Below are 12,282 nucleotides of genomic sequence, written 5' to 3' on the forward strand. Positions count from 1 at the left end.
GCTGACTTGGCGGAAAATAGAAGGAGGGAGAAACTGAAGAAAAAGGAAACCTCTGTTTTTTTTTTGTTCCACAACTCGTGCCATGCAAGGTCTCTTCCAATGTGCTGCCGAAGGGTTATCATACTTGATACTGTGGAGTGTGCAAAAGAAATTAAGAACTCTCACAAAGAACTTCATAGTTCAAATCACATCAAGCACCCCTATATCAAATTCAGTTTCCTTCATGTCAGCAGATGAATATACCTTTGGGATTGGGCAGGGGTCAGGGTGGAGCATGTCAGCAAAGGAGGGAATTGGAGCACTCTTGAAGGAGCCTGATTTGAAATTTGAAATCCAATGCGAACCTCTCAACTTTGCCAGAGTAGCTGACCGGTTCTGTCAGAATTATGAATCGTCTGTATTCACAGGAAATGTATTTCCAAGACTTGTTCCAAGTAATAGAAAATTGTACAAAATGTGTTTCAATTAAATGAAGTTGCCGTTTTAAGAACTTTACCCCACACAAGTATAAAAAAGCATGACTGCAGAAAAGCATAACCTCCAAACAAAGATAACAAAGTGTGGAGCTGGATGAACACAGCAGGCCAGGCAGCATCTTTGGAGCACAAAAGCTGACGTTTCGGGCCTAGACGCTCCATCAGAAAAGGGGGAGGGGGAGAGGGTTCTGAAATAAATGGGGAGAGAGGGGGAGGCGGACCGAAGATGGGTAGAGGAGAATATAGGTGGAGAGGAGACAGACAAATTTCGAGGCAGGAATGGAGCCAGTAGAGGTGATTGTAGGTAGGGAGGTAGGGAGGGGATAGGTCAGGCTGGGGAGGTCGAATAGGTCAAGTGGGTGGGATGAGGTTAGACAGAAGGAAATGGGTGTGTTGCTTGGGGTGGGAGGAGGGGATAGATGAGAGGAAGAACAGGTTAGGGAGGCAGGGGCAAGGTGGGCTGGTATTGGGATGCGGTAGGGGAAGGGGAGATTTTGAAGCTCAATTTGTTTATGTGTCATCATATTTTGATCCAGAAAGACAAATAACATTAAAAATAAATTGATGTTTTATGACGATGATGACAATCTCAGTGAGAGAAATTATGTAATGTCCATCTTTAAATATTAAAAGAGCAAAACTATTGAATGTTTGCAATACATTACTAAAACAAAGGCTACCAGCTGCCAATACATTGCCTTCAACATTTTTAATGGTGAAATCTCTGTTCCTTTCTCTCTCACCCTACTACTCATTCCTTCCATCTGTTCTGCTGTTGTGGTAAAAGGCTATCAGCTCCCCTACTCAAATTTACTTCATAATCATTCTTCCCGCTCCTTTCCTTCCCATTCATTGCACGGTGTAACAGAAGAAAGGACAGGATATCTATGGAAGGATGTGCCCTCCAGTGTTCTAAGTTTTCACAATTCCAGCAAAAAGGAAAAAAAAATACAATCGAGCGCAGTAAATCACGGTCCCTCAACGCACAGTTTTTGCGGCGATAAATCAAAACTGGTGCGTTTTCTCAGTATATTGTACACATGCAGTCAGTAAGCAATCAACAGGCATGGAGGAAATCTCTCAAGCAGATATTAATATGTCAATAAAAGCAGGATGGAAGAGTTGAAGTTAATTATGCAGCGGAGAGAATCAACTGAAGTGTGCACATTCAGGTTTCAAATATTAAGTAGAGTTCCACATGAACATTGTTTTATTTCCCTCTCGTAGTCAAAATGCCACAACACACTAGCTTGCCTGACAGATGACATGTTCTTTTCTTGTTTCGAATTCAGGAACTGGTTTGCAAATCTGGTTCAGATTTGGACTTTGTTCACTGAAGGTTGCCAGGCACAGCATGTGGCAGAGCAGTGGAAAGTGGCCAGTGATTGAAACACCATCTAATGCCCACTCTTAACCCCTATTAACACACTCCAGTTTGTGGCTACAAGTTAGTTCTAGTCATGATGATTGTCAAAAATTTATGAAAAACATGACAGTTATTTTCACCACCCCCACTACACGACATCAAGGGACACAATTCCTCTTCATGATTATATCGTTGCTCTATGTTCATCATGAATGTAAATTGGGTGACTATTCTATCTCAGTCTTAAATTGAAAAGAAGAATTTGCACATGTCGCTTACTTAATTAATAACAATTAGAAAAGTTTGAACAGATCTCTATCCTAGTACACAGCATACTTTTGTTACTCCATTTGTCTTACAGTTTGCTTGCTGAATATCTCAGAACTTAAACTATATTTTTTGAATTCATAGGAATAAGGTCTCTTGAGCTTGCTCCATTGTATCACATCATGATGCATTTCTCTCTTAACTCCATTTATCCATTTACTGTGAATACACTAGCGTAACATAAATGGCAGTCTTGAAGTTCTGAATGAACCCAACAGACTTCAACTTCAGAACCTCCAATGGACGACATTTTTTGGAAAAACGTCTGTCGCCAGATTTCACACCCATCGGACGTAGCTCGGATTTGAAAAGTGCAGCAATAGATATTTCCTGACATAAACAGTCAGTGATTATCACAAAAAAACCCAGCTTGTCTGTTCCAAAGTGACCCACCTTCGAAAAAAAAGTCACCATTACCACACCACATCATAGGGCTGTGCTCACATGAGTGAGAGAGAGAGAGACAGCTGGTGATTGTTTAACCAGCATGTCAGGCACGGGGAGAAGTCGATAAGGACAAACCCTCATGGTCAACACAAATGTTTATTTCCTCTTTCAATATCACCTTGCTCTTCCTTAGAACAATTGAAACTTTAAAAGGCCAAGTGAGCAGATGAGAGCATCAGCCTTCAAACATTTCAGCTCCCTCAAAATGAAACGGGACAAACCTGTGACCAAATATATAAAACATCTTGCACATCGTGGAAGAATGTGCGAGTGAGTGAGTGTTGGATGGTGTAGAGGAATATGAAGAATAAGTAATCAGGGGATTGGAATTTGTTGTGTGTGAAAAAGCAAGGATAGTACATACCATTTTTATTCTGAGTAGTATGACGGAAATCTGACTGCTTCGGCAAGCTGACTGACCGGAAACAACAGTCAAATCTATAAGATAAGTGAAAACATCATGAGAGACAAAACCAAATTCAACATATAAAGAGAAAGACTGCCATAAAAAAATTAAATACTGGACCAAAAAAGATAAAATGCTGACTTCAGTGTAGTTACATGTGTCCATGATCTGTTTGCTCTTCTGATATCATGTTGCTCTTGTTCAGAAAACACAACTTTAAAATCCTAACTGAGCCAACACGGACGTCAGGATTCAGACTTTTTAGGCCACTCAAAATAAAAATCAACAAAGCTTTCACATCAATATATGAATAAAAATCACTCTACACACCCTGGAAGCACTGTCTCAGAATCTAAAGGGAGTAACCCAGAGTCAAAGCAAGCGAGGCTGCCTTCATGCAGGATCGGTTCACCAAGAGCAGTCTCTGGCATTAATACAGGGTAATGGGCTCTGCCAGATGGACACCTGAGGCAGTCAGCTTCTCAGAATCCACACCTCTGCAGTCCAGTGAGTGGGACACAGTCAGCCCAGTGGGAGACCGAACCCGGTGTGGGGAGTGGGGAGAAAACAGCTGGGAAACTGTAGAGACATCAGTTAGATGTCGGGTCACCTATTGCTCAGTCTGTCAAGGTCGCAAAAGGGGGCTGCCACATCAGTCCTCATTGTGCTCAAAGATATTACACTGAGAACTGTCTGACTCCAGGGTCAGGCTGCTGTCATTGATGCAAGGCTGACAACTACTACTTTTCACAGGTGTCATGGACCGCTGCTGTTTTAATCTCGTCGGATACGGGAGGCACGGTGGCTCAGTGATTAGCACTGCAGCCTCACAGTGTCAGGAACCCGGGCTCGATTCCAGGCTCAGGCTGACTGTGTGGAGTTTGCATATTCTCCCCGTGTCTGCATGGGTTTCCCCTGGGTGCTCCCACAGTCCAAAGATGTGTCGGCTAGGTGGATCGGCCATGCTAATTTGCCCGTAGTGTTGAAGGGTGTGTGGGTGAAAGGAAGATGGGTCTGGGTGGGATGCTTCAAGGGGCGGTTTGGACTTGTTGGGCTGAAGGGCCTGTTTCCACACCGTAGGGAATCTAATCTAATTTAATATGTCACAGATGAGTATGAGCAAATGGAACAAAGGAGCAGGAATATTTCCAAGATAACAAAGTGTGGGGCTGGATGAACACAGCAGGCCAAGCAGCTGCAGTTCCCTGCTGTGTTCATCCAGCTCCACACTTTGTTATCTTGGATTCTCCAGCATCTGTAGTTCCCATTGTCTCTAAAGGCAAATTTCCATGTGAGGTCTGGAATAAGTGAGTCGATGCCTGACTGAACACAGGGAGACAAGGAACTGGATTGAAGCTTGTGCTTTGTGAAAAATTAATGATAACTCATACCTTTCAGAATCAAAGTGGGTTGGAGTCTGAGGAATTAGAAAGGTGAAGTATCGTCAAACCTAAAAGACAAATGAAAACACCATAAAAGTAAAAACCAAATTCAACATGAAAAGAGAAAGAGTACGATCACACTTAAATACTAGACCAAAAAATATGCTGACTTCAGCCTCATTACATATGTCAAATATTCATTTGCGCCTTCACTGTCTACTTAGTCTTCCTTCAACAATTTAACATTTTAACTTGTCAACTGAGCAGCCAGGACATCACCCTTCAGATACTTCAGTTCAAAATGAAACTCAACAAAGCTTTGCTCTAATCCAACACCTTGAACATCTGGAATGATTTCCCAAAGGGCCTTTTTCATCTAAATACTATTTTTTGGCTGCTGTAATGTAGGAAAGGCACTGGTTAATGTGCAGAAAGCACGTTTTCATGAATAACAATTGGTAATGATTAGCTTTTCCATTGAAATAACATTCACTGAGGGATAAATAGTAGATGATTTATACGGGAGAATTCCATTCTTGTTTTTTTTGCGAATTGTTGTGATAATGGGATCTTGCGGTCATCCGAGATGAACATTTTTCCTGCTAATATCACCTTCAGCAAAGACCAGAAGAAACATTTTCCTCCATCAAAGAGCGGACACAAAAATGTGGCCAATATAATTTTGGTTTTGGCAAGTACTGGAACCATTGCGACCCACAACATACACGCATTAATTCAATCGGGTTACCCCAAATTCACATCATTTTTCCAGTTTTCCCGTCTTTGAAATTCGTACTAAAATCCAATTTCTTTACAAATAGTGTCCAGTATATATTGAATTCAAATTACCTCAAAACTCTTCTCACAACCAAGAGTGATACCACAAAGGTATTGCTCCTTTCCCTCCGCTTCAATTAGTGTTAGTTCTAATTACACTGATGAGGGAGAGAAAAGAAATAAGCGATTCGCACTTGAAACTGCAGAGCTACAAGTCTGCAATGTTCACCTCACGTTGTCTCAACATGAAGTGAAGACACACAGCAGTTATTGTTTATTCTTGTTTGTGTTTATGACATCACAGGCAAACCATTGTGATGTCACTGGGCTTATTCTTTTTTTAAAAGAAAACCTTCCCGAGAAAGAACACAAAACCTGTTCCAGCAGTTACCTGCTGTTTTCCACTTCATCTCCGTGTACGCGGTTGTCATGTGGGGAGGGCTTGTTTGTAAACGTGGGCATCATAACATGGATGCAGTTTCCCATCTTCACCATCTTCCCTTAACAGCCTTCCTGGTATATTGCCCATGGGGGTGAAGGCACCAGGAGGCCTGCCCACATGTGACCAATCCGTCTATTAATTTATTTGGTGGCCAGACTGGCTGATCAGCTGTCAAGAGGATGGATGGTCTCATCTGTCCTGAAAGTCCCTTAAAAACATCCCTGAGGTTAATTTAACCTTTATATTCACCTTCGAATCCTTTGCACTCCTCTCATCACAGTCACAACAACACTTCCTGTTATGTCCTGCATGTTCACCAACTCTCTATTCATGCTCATACATTACCTTCAGTTCCAGAGCCCTTATCTTATCTATTAGCCACCAGTGTGACACCCTACAAAATGCCTCTTGGGAATCCAAGTGTTATGCAGCTGTTGGTTTCCTCTTTGCGACCTCACTTGTTTGACTCTGAAAAAGGAATGAAATTGTCAAACATGCCTGGCCCCAGGGTGACCTTGAACTTACCTGCAACTGCCCTGTCTCCATCATGGAATGTCTTCTTCTGGATTGACCACGTTGATTTAATCAGATGATACGATTTTTGTTTTAAAAGCATTGCTGAAACATACTTAATGAAGAGACATTATTAAGCACTTTCCCAACTGATTGAAATCATGTTAACTGGCTTTATCCCTTATTTTTGCTCCTCTTTCTTTCTTACATAGCAGTGTTACAACTGCTAATTTCTACTGAACTCAGACTTTTCCAGAATCCAGGATATTTTGGTAAATCAGAAACCAAAATATCTACGATGTCTGAAGCTGGGCTCCAGGGGTATTCAGTTTCTTGGAAGGACTGACAAGAAGGAGGAGGTAGGTCAGCATTACTGGTTACGGAATAAAATTAATATGGTAATGACAATGGATATTAGTTCTGGTGAAATGGAGTCTGGGTACAGTTTAGAAACATCAAGGGACAGAAATTGACAGTGGTCGATGTATATCCACCCCAGTCAACTCAAGTGGTAATTTTAGCAGAAGGCACTAAACAGGAAATTGAAGACACCAGCAGAAAGGGAGAGCTCTAACTGTGATGAAAGGTCACTGACTTCAAGAGTCAGGTGACTTCAGTCTGCATAAAGATTGGGCAAAGCAAATCAGTTATCATTGCATACAGGAGGAATTCCTGACATACTTATTAAATTCATTCACGGGATGAGGGCATCACTGGCTAGGGTAACATTTATTACCAATTCCTAAATGTCCAGAGAGCAGTTAAGAGTCAACCACATTGCTGTGGGTCAGGAGTTACATGTAAGCAAGGCTGGCAGTTTACTTCCCTTAAAGGACAACAGATTCATGCTCATCATTAGACGCTTAATTCCAGGTTTGTATTGAATTCAAATTCCGCCGTCTGCTGCAACTGGATTCAAACACAAGTCCCCAAAGTACTATCTGGGTCTCTGGATTAAGTGTCCAGTGATAACAATCTCAGGCCACTGTCTCCCCAATGAAGTGTGTGCAGTGCGGGTTTCTGGGTCAACACTTTGAGGAACCAACAAGCAAAACTGAAGTTTGAGGTGGGAAGACTGTGTCCATGCCCCCTCGGGGAAGTGACCCTCATTTTCACCCACAGAAGGAAACTAACAAGGACACCTTCCACTGAGAGTGCCAGAGGCTTTCGGAGAGAGCAACCCCCAGAAAGCAGAACGTCACTCACTTGGCTCTATTGTCCCATTCCAGACTCCAAAACTAGAACCTGTTTACAGCAACAAATGGAAGTATTTGATGGATGCCCTGGGTTTGTGCTCCTCCCCCATTGCTCACCTGCAGTTTTCCTGCTTCACCTTGTACTTCCAGCCAAACATCACTGATGTCAGCTGCTTCCTGCCATTCCAAATGCTCCTCCTCAAGTGGAAGGACAAACAGCAATGTGGAAATTCACACATATTTCTGGTCTGTGGAGGAAATGATACTGTTATAATTTCAGATAATTTTTAAAGGGCTCTTTTTGCCCTTTGAAGCAGGGGGTGTACAAACACTATCACAGGCTCGAACTCACAACCACTAGTTTCTGAGAACAGTGCTCTGACCACTGAGCTGTGCAGCCAGGCACAAGGCATGGAAAGAGGGTCTCATGTATTGGAAATAGCAAAAGAATAGATAACTGGAGACTATTATATATCAAGACGTAACAAAACCGAAACAGAGCAGAGGGGCATCATGTGCAGAAGGTTGGGAGAATGCAAGGCCGAATCAGACAGTGTCCTGAGTGCCATAAACTGATCTTTCCTGCTGGTCCAGTGATTACGATTCAGTGCCTTCACTGTCGTAGCCTGTTCATGGTTATCATTTAAAGTAATAAATCTGAAATATTGACTGATCTTGAGAAGCAGAATTATGTCATTGATCAGTCAAAATCAATTCACTCCATGTTACAGTTCCACATCAGCAATGCCAGCTGAAACTGCCTGGCGTGCAATCAGTTTAAAACAAGAATAGAGGGGAGGTCAGGAAAAGTGAAGGGCCATGGTAGTTTGTGAGAGGTGACTGGAGGCCAAGTGGAGCCAGGTTCAATGTGGGTGTTGAAGACCAGTCTTCACTGTTACCCTGGCATACAGATCACATTGGATCAATCACACAAGGATCCTCCTTTGTGTGTTGTCTTTTGCACACAACAACTCGGGTCAGTGCCTCGAGGGGCTCGGATATTTTTAATTTGGCAACTAACTCAGGTCAGTGGTGCACAAACTAAGCTGTGTCGGGACACTATTTAAATGGGTCACCACTCATTGCAATGACCCAGAACTATGCAGAAAGAGGAAGAACACCAATACAAAATCTTCGCTTTGAATGGCTATCCCTGCAATTTCATCCACAGGTACTGACTAAACAGCAACACGAAGAGGACACATTATGCCCTAACACACTGGACACACTGCCACACATCAAGAACATATCAGAACTGACAACTCCTATGACCACTAGGAATTACGGTAGCACACAAGCCCAAAGCCATGCTACGACAAACATTCTCAAGGATTAAAGACACCATACCCACGACATGCAGAACTGACAGTGTTTACAAAATACTGTGCAACGATTGCCACAAACATTATATCAGACAGACAGGAAGGAAACTAGCCGTCAGTGTACATGAACATCAGCCGGCAGCAAAATGACATGACAAACTTTCCCTAATATCAGTACACCCGGATAATGAAGGCCATCAGTTTAACTGGGACAACATAACCGTAGTAGTGCAATCCAAACATAGCCACACATGGGAATTCCTAGAGGCATGGTTCTCAATCCATAATGCAGTCGGCAAACATAAAGAATTGGACCCCATATACAACCCATACAGAACAGAATGCGAAATGACAGAAGTTGCCAGAACAGACCGGGCAGGATAAATTTCAAGTGGAGGAGAACAACATCGCTTCTTCGGAAGTCTCACTCATGACGTTACCTTGCGTGGTGACGAAAAGTCTGAACGAAAACAAGCCAGCTGGGTGAGCAAGTTTACAACTTTACTTGTTATCTTTACCGTTTAATGTGTGGCTCAGTGTCAGTCTTATACACACAGTGTTCTACCCGCTTCTCCTGCTGTACACAAGGTTTCCCAGCAAAAGGCAGCTTTGTGTGGAACACATGCAGTTTCTCCTGACAATGGGTACTGTTGCCATGAGCTGGGATATGAAATATACAATGAGCTGAAGTAGCCCCACACTCAAGTTACTCATTTACCTTTTAATTTCAATTTTCAATTTCCAAAACCCAGCAATCCATTCACTTAAGCTGCTGGGAACCTGACAAAAACAGCGTTGGCCAGACATTCCTCTTCGGGAGTGTCTGTCAATTTGCAAGGGTAGAAAAGCTGTCAACTTCACTCGAGTGAGAGAGGATACAATATTCCAAACTTCCAATTCAAAATCAGATGCCGTCTCAATTACACCACTGGCTCCACACGTCTTGCTGCAGCTTTCATCCTGTCGATTGCGATGTAATCAGGGATACTGGCGGAAAAACCATTTGCAAGGTGAATATCCTGCAAAATAATCACCGTCGCTGCTGCACTTCAACGTTCTCCACTTTGTGAAGCGGTGAATGTCACTGGCAAACGAAACACATTAGCCCTCACATGCCTGGTTCACTGTCACCTGTTTCTTTGCCACCCGTTTCTCTGCTGGAACTTGCCATTGCTTTGTTCACAGTCACTGCAAAGTTCTGCCTTGCATATTTTTTTTATTAAATTATCTCCTCCCAACTTAAAGACATTCCCTAGTCTTGAAATCTCCCATCCTTGGGAAATGACGACCACAATTCATACTATCTACATGTCTCATTATTTTATGAACTTCTAACAGGCCGCCTCTCAACCTCCTAAGCACCAGCAAGAAAAGTCAAAGTCTATCCAACCTTTCTTTATAAATCAAAGCTTCCATACCAGGCAACATCCTGGTAAACCTCTTCTTAACGCTCACCAGCTTCATGATATGCCTCCTGTAATTGTGTGACAGAAACCGCACATTGTATTCCAGAAGAGGTCTCATCAACATCCTGTGCAACCTCAATATGACTTCCCAACTCCTAAACTGAAACAATTGAGCAATGAAGGCTGCCGTGCCAAAAGACTGTTTAACCACTGTCTAAATGAGATGTAAACTTCAAATAATCATGTACCTGGATCCCCTAAGTCCATGAGTAGGCACCTTAACAGTGAGAGAAAGTCTGTGGGAGGATGAGGAATAGTTTTGAATTTCTTTGACCTCACATCTGAAGAAATTTATTGGACACATGCAGCTGAATAAGTTCAACAATTCATACTCCGTGAAGAACTATAAATGAACCTGAAGATTTTTCAATTAAAAAGTAAAGTTAGACCCTCTCGAGTCAGAAGGAAGCCATCGCAGTTCTGTTTCTGAACTTCTCCTACCCAACAGGTTCTGCAACATGTCCATATGAAGATGGATAAGGGAGAACCAGTGGATGTAGTGTACCTGGACTTTCAGAAAGCCTTTGATAAAGTCCCACATAGGAGATTGGTGAATAAAATTCGGGCACATGGTACTGGGGGAAAAATACTGAGTTGGATTGAAAATTGGCTGGCTGACAGGAAGCAAAATGTAGTGATAAACGGGTCCCTTTCAGAATGGCAGGCAGTGGCCAGTGGGGTACCACAAGGTTCAGTGCTGGGACCGCAGCTGTTTACGATATATATTAATGATATAGACGAAGGCATTAGAAGTAATATTAGCAAATTTGCTGATGACACAAAATTGGGTGGCAGTGTGAAATGTGAGGAGGATGTTATGAGAATACAGGGTGAGTTGGACAAGCTAGGTGAGTGGACGGATACGTGGCAGATGCAGTTTAATGTGGATAAATGTGTGGTTATACACTTTGGTGGCAAGAACAGGAAGGCAGATTACTATCTCAATGCAGTCAAGTTCGGTAAAAGGGAAGTACAACGAGATCTAGGTGTTCTTGTACATCAGTCAATGAAAGCAAGCATGCATGTACAGCAAGCAGTGAAGAAAGCTAATAGCATGCTGGCCTCATAACAAGAGGAATTGAGTACAGGAGCAAAGAGGACCTTCTGCAGCTGTACAGGGCCCTGGTGAGACCGCACCTGGAGTATTGTGTGCTGCTTTGGTCTCCAAATTTGAGGAAGGACATTCTGGCTATTCAGGGAGTGCAGCGTAGGTTCACGAGGTCAATTCCTGGAATGGCGTCCGGGACTATCATATGTTGAAAGATTGGAGCGACTGGGCTTGTATACACTTGAGTTTACAAGGATGAGAGGGGATCTGATTGAGGCGTATAAGATTATTAAGGGATTGGACACTCTGGAGGCAGGAAGCATGTTTCCGCTGATGGGTGAGTCCAGAACAGAAGACACAGTTTAAAAATAAGGGGTAGGCCATTTAGAGCAGAGTTGAGGAAAAACTTCTTCACCCAGAGAGCGATGGATATATGGAATGCACTGCCCCAGAAGGCAGTGGAGGCCAACTCTCTGGATACTTTCAAGAAAGAGATAGATAGAGCACTTAAAGATAGTGGAATCAAGGGTTATGAGGATAAGGCAGGAACAGGATACTGATTGTGGATGATCAGCCATGATCGTAATGAATGGTGGTGCTGGCTCGAAGGGTCGAACGGCCTACTCCAGCACCTATTGTCAATTCATTCACCATATCCAGATACATGAACGTTGGATCACTCTCCAAAGGTATCAGTAACTATTGCCAATCCTCAGTTACATCTGGAGAACTTGATGTTTGACCTTTCTGAACCAGTGCAGGTCATGTGGTGAAGTCGCACTTGCAATGATATTAGGTAACGAGTTCCCAAATGATCGTAAAGGATTAGTGATGTTTTCCAAAAGAACAATTTAAATGTTTTCACATTTTTGATTCAATCCAATGATCTGACATATTACACAAGGTTGTCACAAAACAATATTTGATACCAGGTACTTATTAGGACAAGTGACCCAAAACTGGCCAAAGAAGTAGGTTTCAAGGAATATCCTGAACAAACAAGGGGACTTTGAAAACCACGGATGTTTAGGGAGTAAATTCAAGAGCTTATGGCCTTAGGAACTGAAAACATGAAAAAGGTGGGAGTTAAAACCAGAAATCCACAGGAGGTTGG

The 12,282-nt window shown here is 42.7% G+C and overlaps 1 protein-coding gene across 1 annotated transcript in view; it reads right to left on the reverse strand.

Moving 5' to 3' along the window:
• Positions 1-12,282, reverse strand: part of LOC132208827 (ral guanine nucleotide dissociation stimulator-like 1) — a 65,011-nt gene that overhangs the window by 50,806 nt on the left and 1,923 nt on the right. The window contains exons 2-4 of the mRNA XM_059644148.1: positions 6,149-9,641; positions 4,414-4,472; positions 2,981-3,054 (exon numbers count right to left, since the gene is read on the reverse strand). Of these exons, the coding sequence (XP_059500131.1) occupies positions 2,981-2,983 (3 nt within the window). The 5' untranslated portion in view covers positions 2,984-3,054; positions 4,414-4,472; positions 6,149-9,641. The remainder of the gene's footprint in view (positions 1-2,980; positions 3,055-4,413; positions 4,473-6,148; positions 9,642-12,282) is intronic.

This window comes from Stegostoma tigrinum, unplaced genomic scaffold (genome assembly GCF_030684315.1).
Source record: "Stegostoma tigrinum isolate sSteTig4 unplaced genomic scaffold, sSteTig4.hap1 scaffold_54, whole genome shotgun sequence".
NCBI classification, from domain to species: domain Eukaryota; kingdom Metazoa; phylum Chordata; class Chondrichthyes; order Orectolobiformes; family Stegostomatidae; genus Stegostoma; species Stegostoma tigrinum.